A 23046-nucleotide genomic window follows, 5' to 3' on the forward strand; every position below is an offset into this window, starting at 1 on the left:
AAGGACTTTTTGTTTGAAAAAGAAGAGTTGGTAATATTATGGGTGGCTGAAGGGTATCTGAATGAGTCAGTTGCAAACAAATCACCAGAATGCTTGGGCCATGAATGTTTTGAGAAATTGCTATCGAGGTCCTTTTTCCAACGTGCACCTAGTGGTGAACCGTATTTTGTGATGCATGATCTCATGAACGACCTGGCCACATTTGTTGCTGGAGAATATTTTTTAAGGTTTGATAATCAGATGGAGATGATGGAGGAAGCTTTAGCCAAGTACCGACATATGTCATTTATTCGTGAGGAGTATGTAGCTTTCCAGAAGTTCGGGGCATTTGAAAAGGCCAGAAGTTTGAGAACGTTGTTAGCGGTATATGTTGGGGTAGATCAACGCTGGCAGGATTTTTACTTATCCAGCAAGATTTTGGTTGACTTGCTTCCTCAGCTACCACTGTTAAGGGTTCTTTCTTTGAGGCGTTTTAACATAAGTGAGGTACCAAATTCCATTGGTAGTTTGAAGCACCTGAGGTATCTTAATCTATCTCATACAAATATAAAAGAGTTGCCTGAGAATGTTGGCAATCTTTATAATTTACAGACATTGATAGTTTTTGGGTGTAAGTATTTGACCAATTTGCCTAAAAGCTTCTTTAAACTCAAAAGGCTGAGGCATTTTGACATCAGAAATGCTCCACTTTTGAAGACGTTGCCTTTGGGAATTGGTGAGTTGAAAAGCCTACAGACTCTCACTAGGATCATCATCAGAGGAAACAGTGGCTTTGCAATAACCGAGCTTAAGGGATTAAAAGATCTGCAGGGGGAAATTTCCATCGAGGGGTTGAACAAAGTGCAGAGTTCAATGCATGCACGAGAGGCGAACTTATCTTTCAAAGGGATTGACAAGTTAGAGTTGAAATGGGATGATGGGTCTGCAAGTGAAACACTTGATAAGGAAGTTCTCAATGAGCTAAAGCCCCGCAGTGATAAGTTGAAAATGCTCGAGGTTGAGTGTTACGAGGGAATGGAGTTTCCAAACTGGGTTGGGGATCCGTCTTTTAATAGATTGGTTCATGTGTCGCTACGCGCTTGTAGAAAATGTACATCTGTACCGCCACTTGGGCGACTACCTTCACTTGAAATTCTAAGGTTTGAAGATATGTCGAGTTGGGAGGTATGGTCAACCAATAGCGAGGCAATGTTTCCATGCCTTAGAGAGCTTCAAATAAAAAATTGTCCCAATTTGATTGATGTCTCACTTGAAGCATTACCTTCACTAAGAGTATTGAAAATAGAAAGATGTGGTGAAAGTGTGCTGAGAAGTCTGGTTCGAGCAGCTTCATCAACCACTAAATTGGAAATAAGATCAATTTTAGGAATGACGGATGAGGTGTGGAGAGGTGTTATAGAGAATTTAGGGGCAGTAGAAGAACTAAGCATACAGGATTGTGATGAAATAAGATACATGTGGGAATCAGATGCAGAGGCAAGTAGAGTTCTTACAAATTTAAAGGAATTGAAGGTAAGGGATTGTAAAAAATTGGTGAGTTTAGGAGAGAAAGAGGAGGATGAGGATAACATTGGGAGCAACCTCCTATCATCCTTTAGGAAGTTGGTTATAGATTCATGTGAAAGTATGGAGCGTTTGTGTTGTCCCAATAGCATTGAGAGTTTAGACATCAGTTGGTGTAGTTCAGTTAGAGATGTCTCCTTCCCAAGAGCAACAACAACAGGTGGAGGAGGGCAGAATCTCAAGTCACTTACTATACATATAATTTTTTGTGAAAATCTAAAATCAATAAATCAATTGAGTAACTCCACTCACCTCACCTCTTTGACCATATACAATTGTGAAAACATGGAGTTGTTTTCTGATCTTCGTCAGCTATCAAACCTTACCAGGTTGACAATAGATGGTTGTGAAAGCATAGAGTCATTTCCTAACCTCCAGCTGCCAAATCTCACACATCTAGCAATAGGACGTTGCAAAAACATGAAGGCATTTGGTGACCTGCAGCTACCAAATCTAATCAGTTGGGGCATATATGAATGTGAAAAGCTGGAGTCATTTCCTGACCTTCAGCTATCCAATCTCACCATGTTAAAACATATGGGTATCAGCAGCTGTCCAATGATTGATGCTTCCTTTCCTCGTGGGCTTTGGCCTCCCAAATTGGTTAGCCTTGAAGTAGGGGGGTTGAAAAAGCCCATCTCAGAATGGGGCTATCAGAATTTCCCACCTTCCCTTGTTCACCTAGCGTTATATAATGCACCTGGTGTGAGGAATTTTAGTCAATTGTCCCACCTTTTCCCTTCTTCTCTTACATCTCTGGAGATAAACAAATTTGATAATCTGGAATCACTTTCATGGGGACTCCAACACCTCACATCCCTTCAACATCTCACCATTTACAGCTGCCCAAAGTTGAACGATCTACCAGAATCGCTGTTACCTTCACTTTTGAGTTTGAAAATATATGAATGCCCAAAATTGAAAGAAAGGTGTGAAGGAAGAGGCTCCCATTACTGGCCCCTCATCTCTCATATCCCCTGCATCGAAATCGAAATTGAAGACTAATTGAAAGAAAGGTACATACATGTTAATTAAATATCAATTAATTATTGCTAGACGTTGTTTTAAATAAATAACCCTTACCTTCTTCTTCTTTCCCTGTAGTCGCTGAAAACAGATTTCCTATCGTGAATACCTAATCACCAGAGGTAAAACGACATCGTACCGCCATCTTCACACATCATATCGGATTTATAAAGCCATCACAGCCGATGACTTCGTCGACGGCTGTCATTTTTCCGTCAGGTAACAATTAACATCGTCAAACCTCTAATTACTATTTATTTTCAAAGACTGGTTTCTTTCTAGTTTGGGCCTGTTTTAATGTTGGAAGCCCAACTGCTTTACAATTAAGGAATGTTATTTAGCCCAACATAAACTATTTCATAATTCATAGTCTTCATTTGGGTGTTTAGCAAAATCTCCCGTGGCCATAAATTTTAAAAAATATGATTTTTAATATATATGTTTTTTAAGCTTTTTATATAGATAGTTCTTTTAAAATACATATTTCAGGGCTCGATTTTCATTACTAGCCCAGGGCCCAAAGTTCTTTTAGAATTCTTAGGGACGGCCCTGATCATACCTGTTTTTCAAACATGTTCAAGTCCAAACCGGTTTTAGTAACGAGAGTAGGATTTGATATACAAATTGGCGGTTTGGGTCGAGTTGGGTTGGGTTACATGATCTGTATACTAAAAATATTGCCTAGATGAGATGTATATAGTTCATAAATGTGCAGAAGTTAACGAATATTAATTTGGCCAACAAAAAATAAAAATATTGTCATAATATAAATAGGCAACTTGGGACTTTATCTAAATAATTGTAATGTTCACTCTTATACGTTAAAACCTTGTATATGATGTTGGTGTTAGACTTGTATGTTTCTTTATTTTGTTGTATTAATTCACTCTAGACATTACGCTTAGTCACATTTCTTTCTCCGCGACAGGCAATCTAGGCTGTATTGTGAACTCTAAAGTGTGATAAGGAATTAACGGAGTTTGAAGACCAAGATTATCACACCAGAGGCTAAGTTAGAGTAAAAGGGTCAAAGTGGTTGATGAGTTTCCAGACGAAGACTAAACAAATGAACAAGGGACAAGATGAGTTCTAGTAAGCATATTCTTTTTTCCTACAAAAATTATGGGTGGATTGCGTAACGAGTCGAAAGAGGTCTGGGTTAAGAAAAATGGTTTAGTAAGGGTTGAAATGGGTCGGGTGAGGTTGGATTGTTGGACTGACATGCAAACACTTTAATTTCTTTTAACCTCATCTCTAGTTAATGTTTTAACTACGATTATAAAAAATATACTAACTTTTAAAATTAATAGTGTTTTGGTTATATTCTTTTAATAGTGTTTAGAAGGTGTTATGTGTTTTGGTTATATTCTTGTTAAAATTAATTTTCAAAACAATGGTTTGGCCACTAGTGTCAAAGTGTATTGTTTGATCCTTGACTACAGTTGAAGAAAGAAGACATTCTACCAAGGTTTCTGCATATCAACAACATACATCCAAAGTCACAGATGTTGAAGAATTTGCAAATATATAGTACGAGTGAAGAAAGCCTAGAAAAGATACAGTATCTTCATGCAGATTTTAACTCAACTCTCAAGACTCGTAACATGCAGTTCCAGTGGTATTATGCATTCAAAGTAATTTTACATATTAAAAGGTAATAAAAAAGTGAAGTAATACAAATGTTCATATGCTCTTGTTTGCTAGGATGGAATATTTAGGTGGAAGGTAACAAATGATGCTTAATCATTACGTTGATGGTGATATGGAGTTCATCCATGATTTACCAGACTCGTATTTGGAGCAAGTAGACTTTCATCACATGTGGAGTTATACGTCTCAACAAGCCACACACTTGGACAAATGCAATAGATCGACAAAACCCGACTCACGGGACCCAATTTTGCCATCTACAGCTCCGATTTTGAACTCAAGGTTTTCCCTGATTTTAGTCATTTTCGTTGGTTTGTAAAAATGTATGGATCTTGAATTAAATAATTATACGTTTATTTAGGCTCTAAACTTGGAGGGAGCCTTATTATTGACAAGAGGTTCATAATGAAGAAGACTTGCCACTAATAAGGTTTTGTTGCTAATGAAGAAGACTTGCCATTGAAGGAACCCCTAGAGTTGTTACAAGTTGCGGCTGGTCCCACATGGGCTAGGTTACCTCTGATGGTAACTTATAACCGATGAAGAATCAGTGGAACTTGCCTCTTGATGGCAAGTTACCATCTGATGAAAATAAAAGGAACTTCTCACCAATCTGGTGAAGATTGATAAAGATTTCTCGTTAAGGAACAAGAGATGCCACATGTTAGTCTATCATTGGAATATGACAGTCAGTTAAGAAGATGTTATACGTAATTATCACTTATGTAAATCTCAACAAGATTATGAATAGACGAGTGAGTCCCCTTTGAATTTATTGCCACTTGACCCCATAGCTTCTTGGGTCAAGCAGTTAAGTGTGAATTCGGTGTGCATATTTTAGAGAAATCTGCAAGTAACCCTTTTCATAGCTAGAGTGTTAGCTAGGAAATCACCTGTAATTTTTTACTGTATTATGAAACATTCAATTTTTATTAATACCTTGTGCTTAAAATAGTGATACCTGACATATCGATTAACTAATATTCCATTGCAAACTAACTAATAATCGATCTAGGGTATTCGCTAAGCCTTAGTTTGATTGTGATCCACACAAAGTCAATCTCCCAACAAATTTGTGTCCTAGACCACGTAATTCTCTTGGTAGTAACTCAAATGGTATCCATTCATGTTGCAATATCTCTTATAAAGTTTACACAAATATTGTCCATTCATGGATCCAGTATCCAGTAAAAGATAGACTAGCAATGAGGTAACAAAACAAAAGAAATCATAAAAACCAAACTCATATCAAGAAAATTATAATAAAAACAAAATTAAAAAAAAAAAAAACAAAGCAAGTCAACCTTCAATCAAGAAACATCATAACATTTAAACTAATGTGTTCTATTTATTTGAATACCATGAAATGACACAAAAGTCCAACCAAATAAATTTTGCTCTATTAGTCACGAATCCAACAATAATACTACTACAATAAATTACATCCGCGCTAGTTAACAAGAACGCAAAGTTCTCAAATGAAGACCACGATGGACCACAAAAACTTGTTCATCATGTGAGATCCCTCCTTCCTCCTTACTTGATGCAACATCATATACCAACAGTTGAAAACAAGATAACTTGTTTTCATAAAGTGCAGGATTAACAAATCAATCATGCGAATATATCAAAACGAATAAGAATTCAAGAACAAGTTTACCACTTTTTGCCTCAATGATCACTCTTCTTTCCCGAACCATAATACTTCTCATACCATCTAACAAACTTCTTCAACCCCGTTTGAAGATCCGTCGTTGGTTTATACCCAAACTCCCTTTGCGCCAAACTAATATTCGCATGAGTAAACGGGACATCACCATTTCTAGGCAAGTTCATCACACGCCGTTTCGCTTTCACTTTCAACAACTTCTCCAAAATACTAACAAGATCCGAAACCGGCACAGGCGAAGTATTCCCTAAATTAAAAATTCTAAACTGTGCATCTCCTTTCTTCTTTCCACCACTTCCTGTACTCTTTTCAGTGATGTCTAAAGCACCTAAACAACCCTTTACAATATCATCAATATACGTAAAATCACGCGCAACCGTTCCATGATTACCCGACTCAAAGACGGGTATCGGTTTTCGTTTCAAGATATCGTTAGTGAAGAAAAAGTAAGCCATGTCCGGTCTACCCCACGGTCCATAACCGTAAAGAACCTCAAACCCGTTAAAGACAACCCATAGATATGATTATATGTATGCGCGATTTCTTCACCCGCTTTCTTCGTTGCAGCGTATAGGCTCGCGGGTTGATCCGTTCGGTCTTTTTCTGAAAAGGGTACTTTTGTATTTAACCCATAAACAGAACTAGAAGAAGCCCAAACAATTGCAGGCTGTGGATTTGCATTTTTGCATACTTCAAGAACATTAACAAAACCAGCAATGTTACTAAGAATATATGATTTTGGATTCTGCATTGCGTATCTAACACCAACTTGAGCAGCTAAATGCATCTCATGAGTAAAATGTATTACCTCAAAGAGTTTGGTCAGCAAAACGGTGTCGTTTATGTCCCCTTCCACAATGAAAATCCCATTTTTTCCAACAAATGTTGACGCCCTTTTGTGGGTAGGATCGTAATAATTGTTACAATTGTCTAACCATAAAACGTAGTCAACGCAGCGTTTCAAGGCGGCGCTGACGTGGATTCTGACGAAACCGTCTGCTCGGATGCCCAAAACAGAGTACCCTGTTTTTAATCGGATGTTTACTGATGAATTGACTGTTTTCCCCATCTGGGTCCCTATACACACAGAGCTCCCAGTTTAACCTAATCCAACAGAGAGTGAGTGGCCATGTAAAAGATAGTGATATTAGAAATGTAACCTAGGACACAAAAAGTATTAAGGCGTTGTATATTAATAAAATAAATAGTAAAAAGTAATCTAATTTAATAAAATGAAAATGTGGATATTGAACATTGAAGTACCTATAGGGTTTGTATGGATAACAGCTAACAACTAACAGAGTATTAGCAGCCTAAAAGATCCAAATGTATCCCAAAGATACAATCAAATTAACAGATTAAGCACATAAACTTTCCTAAAAAAGCACATAATTAGTTGATAAAAGCACATAAACTTATGAACAAATAACATAATTAGTTGATAAAAGCACATAAACTTTCCTAAAAAAGGAACAGGTCAGCAGGTCACTAGTACAAGGGTATGTGAAATTTATACATATATAAACATGAGTCTAGGTATATATCGACATCCATATAACCTGTTATTTACAAACTTTTTTTCTTTGAATTAATTAAATCAAAAACCTCGACTTTTAGGTTCAAGAACCCTAATTTAGTACTCATCCCCAATGTAGACATGAAAAATGATCTACAGGATGCTACAACATGAATGTCGATCTAGTATACAAAAAAAAAAATCTGAATTTCATCTCAAACCAACCTATTCTAAAAGCAAATAACAAAACATTGTGAAACCAAGGAAGGGTGTTACTTTGGTCTGTTCAACCATGTGTTCAATTTCAATCTAGGATTTAGTTATGAATAGAAGAACAAAATACCCAAAGCCATCATCTGATATGCTAAACAAATTAACAACCTGAGATCTGCTCCAAAACACCACATAGTTAAACACTGAAAACAAAGTCGTTTCAAAAAATGAAACAAAAAGAGGCATCTTTCATTGAGGTATTAAAACAAACACCTGGTGTGCATGCATGTAAACTCAATAGCTAAAATCTCTTCCAAAACAAGCAAAAACAAAACTAACAAACGTACAACAGCACAACATACGTCCCCAGTTTCACATCCTACGGACTGAACAAAACACCCTCTAGTTCATAAATCAACCGCAAACAAGAAAACCCTAGCCATATCATACAACACATATTATACTTTTTTTATCTATGCTTAACCATGTTAATGCCTAAATTACTTTTATGACTTTACATCATTGTCTTAATTACTTTTATGACTTTAGACCGCAATGACCTAGAAACACATTCTTTTATAAAACTACACATTACGACAAAAATGCCATCCGGAATTCAAAAGGTCTGTTGCTTCTTCATCGTTATTCTCTATCACCATTTCTTCAAGCTCATCTTCCCAACTATAAACCTCCAAAACTGTCAGCTTACAAACTTCCCTAATGAAAATCCCCAAATCCCACTTCAAAATCCCCCAATTTTTTTTCTCAATTTCAAAACCAGTTACTTGAATTTGTCCCCACTGCTTAGATCCTCCTTCCCGCCATACAAAACAATTCAAGTTGGGAATCAGATATAGCAGAAACTGAATAAGAATTACAAAACAATCACGTCAATGAAGAAGAAGAATATGACGGGCCGGAATCGCCAGAAACTTTATATCGGAAACTTTCCGTACGCGATTACTTCTATAGACCACCAAAATCAATAAGAAATTTTAGGATCGATCATCATCATACTTTAATCCCTGGATAGGAAACATATATTGACACCCTAGAGTGATTAACCATACCGCATGTTTGGCTAAGCTTTTTGAAACAGCTTTTTGAAACAACTTATTGACTTATTGGCTTTTTGGAAAAGTTAATATGGAGTGACTTTTTGAAAAAGTTAATATGGAGTGACTTTTTGAAAAAGTCATTTTCCCCTCACATACAAACTCATTGCCAAACATCATCTTTTTTTTTGAAATGTAACTTTTATATAAAACAGCGAAGCCGGACCAAACTAGGCCAACCCACTAAAAACTACAACATATAGAAAGGAAATTTACACCATTCGACCCATAAAATGTCTTTATATTTCGATTTGTTCCTTAACCAAAGAAAACCTAAAGACTTTATATCCCCCATTATGTCTTCACTCCTGCCTGACCCGTTTGAGAAGATCTATTCGTTCCTCGCCTTCCATATACTCCAACAACTAATCATAATCATGCCTTTTACCACTGCCTTCTCCTCGTTATTAAGGTCACAAATGTTGTGATATTCCGACACATCTCTAAATCCGAAAGCTAACATATCCGGGAGCCGAAACCATTCGCTGAACTGATGCCAAACACTTTTCACCGTCGAGCAACCTGTAAAAACGTGATCGATGCATTCGTCGTAATCCCCGCAGAATCCACAGTTGGTATCGGTGATGTTTATGTTGCGACTGATCAGAGCAGTCCTTGTCGGTATCCTGTTTTGAAGCGCTCTCCAGAAAAAAAAAATACTGCATTTCGCCGGAACCCACGAGACCCAACCCATGACATTTCGAATGAAGCAGCTTTATCTTCAACCATAATTTTTCGAATCAAGGCCATAGAAAATCCACCGTCTTTGTTCCACTCCAGCTCCATCTGTCATCTTGGTCCGAAAAACGAAAATCCTTCAGCAAATCTTCCAGTCAGTTTGCTCAAATCCGACCTGTCTCTGTCCGAAAGAATAAGGCTCAACCAACTCCAGCTCAGCACCATTTGATTCTCCAAAAAACTCAGCCTATCCGCAATGACACTATTTTTTGCAGTCTCCTTTTCAAAGAAATTTGGCCAAACAAACATTAAAGGTTTGTCGCAGATCCAATTCTCAGACCAAAACTTTATATCCCTCCCGTTACCAGGAACACTTTTAATAAAAGAACTTATCTTTTTCCCTTTGATGATAGTGCATTCCTCTGTTTTAACGATGTTCTTCCAAACTCCACCAGGAAAAGCGGAGTTTAATGGTAAATACGACCATTTTCTACCAGATCCGTGAAGCACCTCTATAACCGATTTCCATAAACTTCCTTTATCCGATTTGAGCCTCCAAATCCATTTGGATAATAAAGAAATGTTTATATAATTAAGCTTACATAAACCCAAACCCCCTATTTTTTTTCGAAAGAGCCACCCGATCCCAAGATACCAAGTGCATCTTCTTAACTTCTTCATTACCACCCCAAAGAAATCTTTTCATCATAGATTCTAATTTTTCCACAACTTTAACGGGAGCCTTGAACATAGACAAATAGTAAATCGGGAGACTTTCGAGAACCGCTTTAATTAACGTGACCCTTCCTCCAATCGAGAGAGAATGTGCCTTCCAAGAAGAAAGTCTATTTTGAAACGTATCCACCACCGGATACCAATTATTAATCCGGTTCATGTTTGCTCCAACCGAAATCCCTAAATAGTTGAATGGAAGAGAACCCGTCTTACAACCCAAAATACTAGCCATACTTTCCCTTTCCTCTTCGCTTACCCCTAGCCCAAAAATATTCGACGTATGGAAATTGATTTTTAAACCTGAACAGATGTGGAAGATCCTCAAGATTCTAGCGATCGTCTTAATGTTATCGACACTCCACTCCCCCAATATAAGAGCATCGTCCGCATATAGAAAATGCGAAATCTCCAGGCCTTCTTTAGGAGTTTTAATTCCTTTAAACACCCCCATATTGCAAGCATTCGAGATAAGGCAAGACAGGATCTCCATAACAATCAGGAAGAGAAACGGAAATATGGGGTCTCCCTGTCTAAATCCTTTTTAACACTGAAATTCGAAAGTGGGGGAGCCGTTTACCAAAACCGCAGACCTGGCAGAAGAAAGCTAATAAGTCAATAAGCTAATAAGTCAATAAGTTGTTTCAAAAAGCTTAGCCAAACATGCCCTTAGTATGTCAATAAATTATTTTAGGTGATTACAATAACTTGAAAGAAGGGTTTACGGCTGGTGATATGAAGGATGAACATGAAAATTGATGTTTGGATGTTGGATGATGATGATGATAATAATAATAATAAGAGGATGATGAAAAAAGGTTAGCAGTGGGTTACTTTGAAAATTTTATGTTTTAGTAAAAAGAAAAGGGTAAAATAGTAATTCTCTAATATATTTTTTTATAAAATAAACCAAACTAGGTATATTTGATATTTTTAATTTTTAGGAAGGGGATATGTAGATTAAATTTTGGATTGGGTATATATGTAATTTATAAACTTTGTAGGGGGGTATATGTAATTGCTCCTTTTGGTATAAGTTGGATGAAGTTAGTACGTGTAGTGGATCAAAACAGTAATAAAATAAAAAATTCAGAATGTAAATTGCAAAACAATTGAATTTCGTAAAATATAATACCACCAAAACAAGGACCAAAGCCGCAATTTACTCTTTATTTTATTTTAGTAACTCTATTATCAAATGACCTTTTTTATGAATTTTACAAGTTTAGGTTTACACAGGTCGGGGGACTTGATTAAGAAACTCCTATTTTAAATAGTTTTTTTTATTTGCTAATAATGTTTTTGGTTGCATCGCACAAGAGAGTTTTCACTAGTTTGTTTGAAAATGCATTAATATTATAATAATATATTGCTTTAAGGCCTAATATTCTTAAACTATACTTGTCTTCCAAAAGGATATTGCCACATTTTTACATCGATCAAAACCATAATAATGAATACCGATACAAATGTTCTATCGGGGCATCTATACGGTTTGTTACAGTACCAGTACTTAGTATAGTTTATCAATCGACTTGTATTGACATATCGAAACCACAAACCATTGTTTTGTCAATATCAATTTAGTTTGGGACGGTATTGGGTAATGTTTACCATACCATTAAAAGAAACCATAAAAATTGAAATCAGGAACCGTATTGACAATCTCCGGTTGGTACCAAAACTCAGAATAGTTTCCGATACAAAAAAGATATATTATTTTCAGTACAACTCTGTTTTCTGTAAAATTTATATCGGAATTTTAGACACAAAAATTAAACATCACTGCATTTCTAGACTTTTTAAAAGAGTTGAAGAAGGCAAGTTATTGGAAAAAAAAAAAACAAATTAAAAGATAGATAAAAGTTTTATTAAAAACGTTATCGTTTATTGCTATTATTACTAGAAAGAATAGTAAAGGTAGCCTAAACTCAAAGAGTGTGTGTCATATTTTTCTTTTAAGCAAGCAAAACCAGTTGGTTCCGACTGACTACATATTATACTAGTTTGACCAGAAAAATAGTTGGATGTCTCATGGAGCATAGAATGAACAAGTTACTACAAGATTGGTTTAGTAACTGTTCTACCTTGTTTCATTTGGTCTCGTTTGATCGGTTCAATTCGTCTTGTACAAGCTATTTCTCGTTTGATCACGTAAGTTTTAACAACTTAACTATCCCTCACTTTATTTTTTTATAAGATGAATTTGAAATGAACTTTTTCTGAATTTTAGTAGTTTAAGGTGATGGGCGGATGCATGGGCTCTAAGGCTCCCACTAAGCAGCCTACAAATGTCTATAAATAGGCCCACTTTAAAAGAAATATAAAAAGGCCCTTTATGTAAATGATTAGAATAGAATGCCCCTATAAATTAAAATTCCAAAAACCATCTCTAAATTTGTTTTCGTCACCAAACCACTTTAGTTATTTAATATTATTGTATTTTTTGCTAACATATTGAGCTTGTATGTTAAGTGAAGGTTTTAAAGTGGGTTAGACTGTGATTGAGCCCATTTTTTTCTAAAAAAAATGGGCCGAAGTTGTATAGACTTTCTTTTATATTAACCTAACTAAATTACACATGAAGGCCGAATTGAATCCAAGTAAGAACTCTAATAACCAAAGGTAATTATTAAGTTCACATTTGCTAAATTTTATTCTAAGATTGATGCTAGAACTTGTAGCTATTCTTTTTTTTTTAATGGTAACGCTTAATGTCTACTCTGTTCACCAATAAATAGAAATTATTCACTTTTACCCCGATGAAATCTGAGACCTTTCCTCTAAAAGACATATGTCTCTACCAAGTGGGCTAGCCCCATGCTTGTAGCTATTCATTAAATAATTAAAAGTAATTCATAACAAAACCAAAATTAAAAGTTTATATTTTATTCTAAAATAAAAATAATTGCAGGCATTAAAAAAACTATAATATTAAGTTGGGCTCAAGTGAGACTAGTTTAAGAAGCTGGACTGGGCCCATCTTAATCAGCAACGACCAGTTAAACCTAACCCAACTAACTCTTCCATCTTTAAACTTCGGTCAAACTTGATAGAATTGTTTTCACCATCACAACACACTTGTCTAGTGTTGCTGGTTTGTTCGTGCTTATTAGCATAATGCCTGTTTCTTTACATGAATTTGTTCTTCAATTTATATACACCTTCATGGTCACATATCTATGAATTTGTGTACAGGATAATATATATGCTCTGCTGCCTAGCAAATTATGCATAGTCCGTTGGTAAAATACATGTAGATAGATAGATATGGAGTAAGGACGGAAGCTGGTAAGAAGCAATCATCAGAAGATGCTGGTGGCAAATTTGCACATTCTGCAGGAGCTTCAATGAGCTTGCCTTATACAAGGTATGTTTTAACATACATAGATATTAAGTTTTTCTTAGAAAATCTTAATGTATTCATATCAGTTCTAAGACGAAATATGATTTCGTTCACCTCACCGAGCTGTGGATACAGCTTGCACATAGGATTTGTGGCGAGAGGGCTTAGACTAGGATTTGTAACACTAGTATGTAGATGTCACATAATTTGATGTTGTTATGGTGCCATCTGATTATATTAAACGGAAATTTCAAATTTAGTGACGTTATATGACTGGGTTGTCAAATTACTGTTCATTCTTATGCTGTCAATTTATTGTTTCGTACTTTCATTGTTTCTGATGTTCTATTAAACTCTGCATTCATCAGCTTTTTAGAGCTAATTGATTTGGCTGTGTAGGATTCTTGAACTCTGTTATGCATTTTTGATCTAGCTCATTGTATGGTTTGGTATAGGATGGACACACTTGTGTATTCATTATGTGTATCCATGAGCGGGCCAACCTTATCAAGACTGTGTCACATGTCAAGATGAATCGGTACCGAACGGAATTGTAAATCGGAAATTGCAAAGTATTTGGCTAACACCCAAACGTTTATTATTATTCAAGAAACTGACTCAAAACTTGAATTACAATCACTAATACCCATAGCATGGTATTTATAATCTAAACACTCATGTTAGACTACAACTAGGATTGCTAATAAACCTATTATTTTGGACATGATAATTATCACTAAATAATTAAACCTAAACATGTTTAAATATTCTATAATTATCCACTCCATGTTTCCTTGCCTTGCACGCAAAGGAAGCTCTTTTATTCGAAATTCCCAACAATCACCCCCGGAATTTCGAACTCGTATCTGACAAGTCTTCGACTCCAAGCTTTTCGGCCATCTCCTTGAACTTGATCTTCCCAAGAGCCTTCGTCAAAATATCCGCCTTTTGATCTATGCCACTAACATGCTCGACCACGATATCTTCACGCTCAACACATTCCCGAATGTAGTGAAACCGGGATTTTATGTGTTTGCTTCTTCCATGGAAAACCGGGTTCCTCGCAAGAGCTATCGCCGATGTATTATCAACACGTAACACCGCCGCTTGAATTTTCTTGTCGAGTAATTCACCAATTAATTCTTTTAGCCAAACCGCCTGACACGCGGCTGCACTAGCCGCCATATACTCCGCCTCACACGATGATAAAGCAACTGTACTTTGCTTTTGAGAACACCAAGTAATTGGGGAAGACCCAAAATAAAACACGTGTCCCGTAGTACTTCTTCCATCGTCCGGATTTATGTTGTGACTACTATCACTGTAACCGACCAACATATTTTCTCCTCGAGTATAGGTAATGCCATAACTAAAAGTACCTTTTAAATAGCGAAGAATTTGCTTGATGAGAGCTGCATGAGATTGCTTAGGGCAATGCATGTATCGACTGGTTACTCCGACCGAAAACGCCAAATCTGGTCGAGTCTGTAAAAGGTACCGGAGACACCCGACAATCTTTCGATATCTCGTTGCATCAAAATCTTCTTCGTCTTCAAATTTAGAAACTTCCACGTTCGGGTCTATGGGAACATTAGTAAGATTGCAATTAAACATACCGGCTTCGGTCAATATTTTCTTTGCATACGCCTCTTGCTTAATTTTTATCCCGTCCTTGCTCTGCGACACTTCAATTCCAAGATAATAAGCAAGCTTTCCCAAATCCGACATTTCAAAGTTTTTAGCCATCTCGCGCTTAAACGCCATAATAAGTTTCAAATTTGAACCCGTCACAATTAAATCGTCTACGTACACGCCTATTAATAAGACGTCCGTTCCAACGGTTCTTCGGTATACGGCTTGTTCTTGCGAGCACCGGTGAAATTTCATATCTAATAAAATATTATTTAATTTCGTATTCCACGCACGTGGAGCTTGCCTTAACCCGTATAACGCCTTTGATAATTTATAGACTTTATGCTCTTCGCCTTTTTTAACGAACCCTTCCGGTTGAACGACATAAACTTCTTCTTTTAATTCGCCATGTAGGAACGCGGATTTAACATCTAGATGATGTAATTCCCACCCTTCATTTGCTGCGAGAGATAAAAGTAACCGAACCGTTTCAAGTCGAGCAACTGGCGCGAACACTTCGTCAAAATCGACTCCGGGTTGCTGAACATAACCCTTCGCCACGAGTCTAGCCTTGTGTTTATTTAGTGAGCCATCCGCGTTTCGCTTAACCTTGAAAACCCACTTTAAACCAATCGCTTTTGCACCACGCGGTAACTCGGTCAACGACCACGTATTGTTTTTATTTATTGATTCGATTTCTGCGCGCATTGCTTTCATCCACTCCGGTTTATTTTCGCATCATTAAAATGAGCCGGTTCGTCATCCGCAAGCAATAAATATTCTTCATCAATAGAACTCGAATGTAAAACATAGTCGTTAAAACGTACCGGGGTAACCGTTGCACGGTTAGATCTTCGTAAAACCGGCTCACGAGTAACAAAAATATTTTTTTCAACATTGTCACTGTTCACGCCATCTTGGGTTTGATTTTGACCACCATTTAAATTTGACTTTTGTGAAATAATACTTGCATTTATTGGAGTTCGTTGGCTTTGAGCATGAATAACAGTAGCATTTTCATGATTTGGCAACTCCATATTATTCACATCAACTGGGCTTCTACTTTGTGGGCCAGATGAAGTAGCTTCAAAGTTATTTGTTGAACTTGAAGTAGTGGTCGAAGAACCAATATTATCATCACTTGTATCTTCAGCGTCACCATTTATTTCAGAAGTGGACCCACTTAATTCTGTATTTACGGTTCCATCTCCGGTATCAATTACGCCACCAAAGTCTACCTAAAACATACCCGGTTCGCGAGACTCTTCATTATTAAAAACGATATTTTTTCCCCAATTCCAACCACGCGTTTCATCAAACTCCGTATCCCCGTCTCGACCCACAACAATTCTTCGAGTCGTTGGATTGTATAAACGATACGCCCCCGAACCTTTTTCGCTTCCAAGATAAACTAGACGAGTCGAACGATCGTCTAATTTTGGAAGATGCCCGCCAACAATTTTCAAATAAGCGGCACATCCGAAAACCTTAAGAAATTGAAGATCCGGTTTCTTTCCTTTTAACATCTCGTACGGTGTTTTGTCTTCGTGTAACGCTCGTGTTGGAGTTTTATTTATTAAATTGGTTGAGTGCCTCACCGCCTCCCCCCACATAAAATTAGGAACTTGTCGCGCTTTTAATATACTTCGAGTCATCTCCATTAAGGTACGGTTTCGCCTCTCCACCACCCCGTTTTGTTGAGGCGAATATGGAGCGGTTAAGTGTCGAATAATCTCTTCGCTTTCACAGAACCGATTGAACTCATGAGATGTAAATTCTCCCCCTTGATCGGTTCGAAACGTCTTGATTTTTCTACTAACTTCCACTTCCACCATGACTTTAAACTTTTTGAAGGTTTCAAACGCGTCACTTTTTTCCTTCAAAAGAAAAGTCCACATGAAACGTGAAAAATCATCAATTAAGACAAATACATACCTATTTCCCGCTATTGTGCTCGGAGAAATTGGACCGCATAAGTCTCCATAAATAAGTTCCAAGGCACGCGTTGCCCGAAACGACGCCGTCTTCGGAAAAGATTGTCTCGTATGCTTCCCGACTAGGCACGAATCACATATTTGATTTTCATGATTGATTTTTGGCATCCCCACGACCATATCTTTATTCACCATTTGTTTCATGGACTCAAAATTTAGGTGACCAAGTCTCGCGTGCCATAACCAATTTTCAATATCAATCCGAGCTTTCAAACAAACGGGTTTTCCAACTTTTAATTTAATCGTATAAAGACGATTTTTAGATCGAGTAACATTCATTAACACCTTGCCTTGAGCGTCACGCATTAATAAATAATCGTCTTTCATACGAATATCACATCCACACTCCGTTGCTTGACCGAGACTAATTATATTACTACGTAAACTAGGGATATAGTAAATATCAGTCAATAACCTTTGCTCCCCCGTTTTACCCAATAGTAATATAGACCCTTTCCCGCATATTTCGACTTGAGAACCATCCCCAAATTTAACTTTGCCACCAACACGCTTATTTAATTCAGAGAAAAAAGATATATTACCCGTCATATGGTTACTCGCGCCATTATCCAAATACCACAAGTCTTTTTCTTCCGAACCGTTCTCGTAATTTTTTGGAATGACCTTTTCTTCATTCAAGTAAACGGTTTCTTGAACATCTTGCACCATAAACAAAGACGGGTCAATTTCTTCCGCATCGATCAAGTTTGCTTGTTTCTCTTTCTTTCGCTCTGGACATCTCGAAACAAAGTGACCGAACTTGTCGCATCGAAAACATTGAACCTTCGAATAATCCTTCTTTCCTTGTTGTTTATCCCCTTCATTGGACCCGTTTTGGGACCCGCGATTTTGACCGGATTGGTTTCGACCGCGTCCACCACCACCACGTCCTCGGTTCGAGCCTTTCCCGCGTCCCCTACTCGAATTGCGTGAAGTCTGTCTAGAACTTGAAGAGGCATTAGAATTATTAAACATTAATTTCGTTTGAGTACCTTGATTATCCGACTGCAATTCTTCATCTTTTATGCGTTCTTCATACGCCTTTATTCGACCAACGACATCGTCGAATGCAACTGTTTTTAGATCCACGAGTTGCTCAACTGAGGCTACCATATGGATGAACCGCCTTGGTAAACCACTGAGAAACTTTTTCACGATCCTTTGTTCCTCTATTATAGAACCGAGAGACGCCGCTTTTGAAGACATACCTGTTAACTGGCTAGAAAACTCATCCACTGTGCTAGAATCCTTAATCTTTAACGCCTCAAATTCTGACATGAGTGTCTGTAGTCTTGCTTCACGTACCCGATCGGCTCCCAGATGGCGCGCTTTGAGTGCAGCCCACATCTCTTTTGCCGTCTTCATATTACCAACTTGCAAGATCTGTTCTTCCGGTATGGATTGAAACAACAAAGCAATCGCCATATTGTTTTTCTTCACATCGGTTTCAGTTCCGGGTTCAATGGCCTCCCACACGCCATGAACGTTAAAAATCGCGCGAATACGCAACGCCCAAATAGTATAATTAACCTTATTCAACATCAGGCATTGAAGCGCTGTTGAATTTGGAACCGATTTCTCGGTATTCGAGCCGCTACCGCCATCGCTTCCAACCATATTTTTCTTTCGTCGACTATACGTATGAGAAAACGAACCCGGTGTAACTGGTTCAGTTTCTTCCAGTCTACACGATTAATTCCCGAGTTCCACTTCGTACACGACCAAACAATATAAGATTGCAATTAGGATTAAATTTGTTTTGAACTTTAATAAAAAAAATCCTAAAACAAAAGTCTCTTTTTTTTTTGTTTTCTTCTGTACTCGAACAACAGCACCACAATTTGAAAAATTGTTGTTTTTGTGCTTCTGGGAATACAAAAACAATTAAGTATAATTGCCCCAATTAATTGTCTATGGGAAATCACACCAGAAAAGAAAATAGACCACCGTTCCACTTTTTTTTGAAACCTTGCTTCCCTTTTCTCGAAACAGTAACGAACACAGCAGCGACCACCGTTGTAATTTCCGGCTACTCTCCTTGATTCGTCTGAGAACAGAACCAACAGCAACACTCCGCACTTGCTGTCACCTATTCTGATCCTTCTCTTCGAATTCGCAGCAACCAGATCCGATTTCTGTTCCAGCCGCCCTCTCTTCTGGTCCGATTAAAGAACTCCGATTATTTCACCGACAGGAAGCGACAACCTCCCTCGTTGCAGCTTACTGATCCCAACCCCTTGGTTCGCAGGTTGCTGAATCGAAGACCCCAGGTATGCTCTGATACCAATTCAAGATGAATCGGTACCGAACGGAATTGTAAATCGGAAATTGCAAAGTATTTGGCTAACACCCAAACGTTTATTATTATTCAAGAAACTAACTCAAAATTACAATCACTAATACCCATAGCATGGTATTTATAATCTAAACACTCCTGTTAGACTACAACTAGGATTGCTAATAAACCTATTATTTTGGACATGATAATTATCACTAAATAATTAAACCTAAACATGTTTAAATATTCTATAATTATCCACTCCATGTTTCCTTGCCTTGCACGCAAAGGAAGCTCTTTTATTTGAAATTCCCAACAATGTTGGAAATATTAAAGATAATATTAAAGAGGAACATACAAGTTGGTATGTTTCCTCCATCCCACATTGGTGGAGTGAGTGAAGATTGAGTGGTTTATAAGGGATTACCCCTTATGGGCCTCCAAAGTGTTAAATGGGTTGAGTAGTGGATGAAGCCCACACGCGCGCCGAGCCGAGCCGCGAGCTCGCGAATGGTCGCGTTTGAGGCGCACTTCGCACGTACGCATCGTCGCGAGGAGCTGAGGAGCTTTTATTTTTAGCTAAGGTCTGGTCAGGTGGGTCAGATCTGTGGTTCAAATGAGATAAGGAGATAGAGATTAATTCGAAACAGTGGGGGTTATCCCATACTGATTCGAATTCGTATGGGATAACTATCCAGCAACCGAATTCGAATAGGATATACATCCAGAAAACGAATTCGTATGGGATTAAACTCCCTATTTTTCTCATTCTCAGGTATAACCCACACCTATAAATAAAGGCTTCCTGCTACCCATTTAATGACATCAAATTCGCAGCCCTCTCTCTCTCTATTGTGTGATTCTGTTTTCATTCCAGCTTCTGCGTTTTCTGGTTTCCATTGCTGTTGGAATACCAGATCAGTTCTGCATTAAATCCTGGGAGTTTACGCTGCAGCTCACAGCAATACAAGCGCGTAAAATCCTTTAAGGACAGGAGTTTTTTCCGTGCAGTTCAAGGCTTTCGTTCAAGGATCTTCATTCTTACTTGCCAGGTTGGTTTTAATTTACTTGTTCTTTAAATTCGTCCGACAACGGGACAGTCTCCTTCTACCTTTCTTTAATCAGTTTGCTCAAGTTGGAACAAACTAGTTTGGCTGATAACTCGGTAATTAATAAACTAACTGTTTGATTGAATTATTTTCAACATCACATGCTACTTGTACTTTTTTATGTGATATAGATGTATGTACCTTACATTCGAGTGACTAAGTATATTTTCAGTGACAGATACATAGATGTGTATCCGAGTTGATCTTCCCCCAAGGAAACGTATGGTGTTCAATTCCGGCCACCGGATACACTTCCGACGAAATCGAAACGGCGCCGGAGAAGGATACTGCTTATTCCGCGAGAAGGTCGTGCAACACTTGCAAATTCAGTTTGGATTTACTTCACCACCAGCGCTCTCATTTCAACTCCGATTTTTGATTCAATGTAAATTCTCTTAACCTAACTTAATTAATTGTCATTCTGTAATTTGTTCATCAACTGTTACTGGTTTTACTTTATGATTTTAACTATTTATAGAGACCACTAAACAATGCTTATTTGAACTGCATAAGAATTTAACCTAAATACTGTCTTACTGGTTATTTGGGTGGTTCAAACTAACTTATTATAAGGAGGAGAGTGTCTGTGTTTCTTTCTTTACATGAATTTGTAATTCAAATTGCAGCTTCATGGTGTTCTCTTCACATATGCATATGTGTTTATGTATGTACTAATTTAGATTAGATGCATGTGTGTGTCTCTGTTTTGAACTTAAGAAATCCAAATTGGGGGATAGATGGATTTGTACTTTAAATTTGCTTAAGAACTTGGAATTGATCTCCTTTTGAGCAGACATAATACGTACTTAGGTAGGAGTTGCAATTTCCGTTTTAAAATCGGAGTTTGAAAACCGATGATACGATTTCATGCTTTATAATAGACTAACAAATCTCCTCCATTGTCACTGTTCTATTGGTTTCACTTCTACTTAAAATTCTTTGTTACATGACGTAAGTGACCTGCTGCCTGTCAAACATTCAAACAATATATGGTCAGTTCGGCAAACTGCTAAAAATGCTACATTTTTTTATGTAGATATGTAGTAAAGGCAAAATCTGGTAACACTAGTTTATAGATGTCACCTAATTTGTTGTTATGGTGCCATCTGATTATAGTCAAAGTAGGACAGGTAAACGAGCTATAAGCTGAGATGTGACTTCGTTCGCCTCACCGAGATGTGGATACAACTTGCACATAGGATTTGTGGCGAGAGGGCTTAGACTATGATTTGTAACACTAGTATGTAGATGTCACCTAATTTGATGATGTTATGGTGCCATCTGATTATATTAAACAAAAATTTCAAATTTAGTGACATATGACTGGGTTGTCAAATTACTGTTCATTCTTATGCTGTCAATTTACTGTTTCGTAATTTCGTTGTTTCTGATGTTCTATCAAATGGTTCGGGTCAAAAAGGTTCGAGTCGAAACGGTTCGGGTAGAAACAGCATGGGTCGTAACGGTTTGAGTCGAAACGGTACGGGTCGAAATGGTTCGAGTCGAAACAGTTTCGCGTAGAAACGGTACAGGTTGTAACGGTTCTCGTAGAAACGGTACGGGTCGTAAGGGTTCGAGTCGAAAGGTACGGGTCAAAACGGTTCGGGTAGAAATGGTACAGGTCATAAGGGTCCGAGTGACTAAGTATATTTTCAGTGGCATATACATATGGAGCACTTCTACCTGATGGAACAGCTTTACAGTTTCAGCAGATGTTAGAGCTTAAGGTTTTTAGAGGTGGCAAAATGGGTTGGTCGGCCAGGTTGAATAAGGGGTCAAAATGAGTAAGCTTTGTAATGGTCAAACATTTCGTGTATTGGGTTGACCTAAAAGTACGTTGTCAAACATTTTAAATATGTTTATAAACCATTAGGGGGCGTTTTGGTTCGCGGAATGTTTTGGAATTGGAATTTGTATAGGAATTAGAATTTGAAGGGGGGACGGGGTGATGGCACGTGGTGACTGGTGACCACGCGTGGAACACCGCCGCCACCTGTGTTCATAACGCTACGCGTCGAAAAGTTCGGGGGGCGGGCGCCCCTTCCTGCCCCAAGGAAGCTGCGCCCTGCGCCCCTAGTGTTGATGGTGCCGGAGTTGATGAAGTCACCACCGACACGGAGGTCGAAGTTCCGGCGATCTTTGAACTGCCAGAAAGATGATTGATTGTTGTTGTTCTCCATGGTTAAAGGTAGGAACTTTCTTGAATGAAGAAGAAAACGGAATGAGATGCGAAGTGGGTGTCAGTTTATATGAAGAAGAAAACGGAATGAGATTTGAAGGGGTGTCGGTTTAGGATTTATTTAAATGAAATTTATAATTTATAATTTTATTGTTTTTATTGTTAATTTGTAATTAAAAAAAAAAAGGTTGTGAGTGATGAATCCATATTTTAATCTGTTATGGTATTTTTCGGTTAATAACTGGTGTATCGCTAGTCGTTACTTGATGCATCCATGTACATGTACACAAATAAATATGTAATCCAACTCTTACATTGATTTAACTGCCCTGCATTTAGCATTATA

The 23046-nt window shown here is 37.6% G+C and overlaps 2 protein-coding genes and 1 pseudogene across 2 annotated transcripts in view; 1 reads left to right on the plus strand and 2 right to left on the minus strand.

Moving 5' to 3' along the window:
* LOC110900282 (putative disease resistance RPP13-like protein 1) overlaps positions 1 to 23046 on the plus strand; it is a 52757-nt gene that overhangs the window by 20674 nt on the left and 9037 nt on the right. The window contains exons 2-3 of the mRNA XM_035981730.1: positions 1391 to 2579; positions 2668 to 2808. Of these exons, the coding sequence (XP_035837623.1) occupies positions 1391 to 2568 (1178 nt within the window). The 3' untranslated portion in view covers positions 2569 to 2579; positions 2668 to 2808. The remainder of the gene's footprint in view (positions 1 to 1390; positions 2580 to 2667; positions 2809 to 23046) is intronic.
* LOC110897521 (UDP-glucuronate 4-epimerase 2-like) overlaps positions 1 to 23046 on the minus strand; it is a 49385-nt gene that overhangs the window by 12748 nt on the left and 13591 nt on the right. The window lies entirely within an intron of this gene.
* On the minus strand, positions 5805 to 7117 carry LOC110902319 (annotated as a pseudogene).

The sequence above is a fragment of the Helianthus annuus genome, chromosome 13 (assembly GCF_002127325.2).
Source record: "Helianthus annuus cultivar XRQ/B chromosome 13, HanXRQr2.0-SUNRISE, whole genome shotgun sequence".
In the NCBI taxonomy this organism is placed as follows: domain Eukaryota; kingdom Viridiplantae; phylum Streptophyta; class Magnoliopsida; order Asterales; family Asteraceae; genus Helianthus; species Helianthus annuus.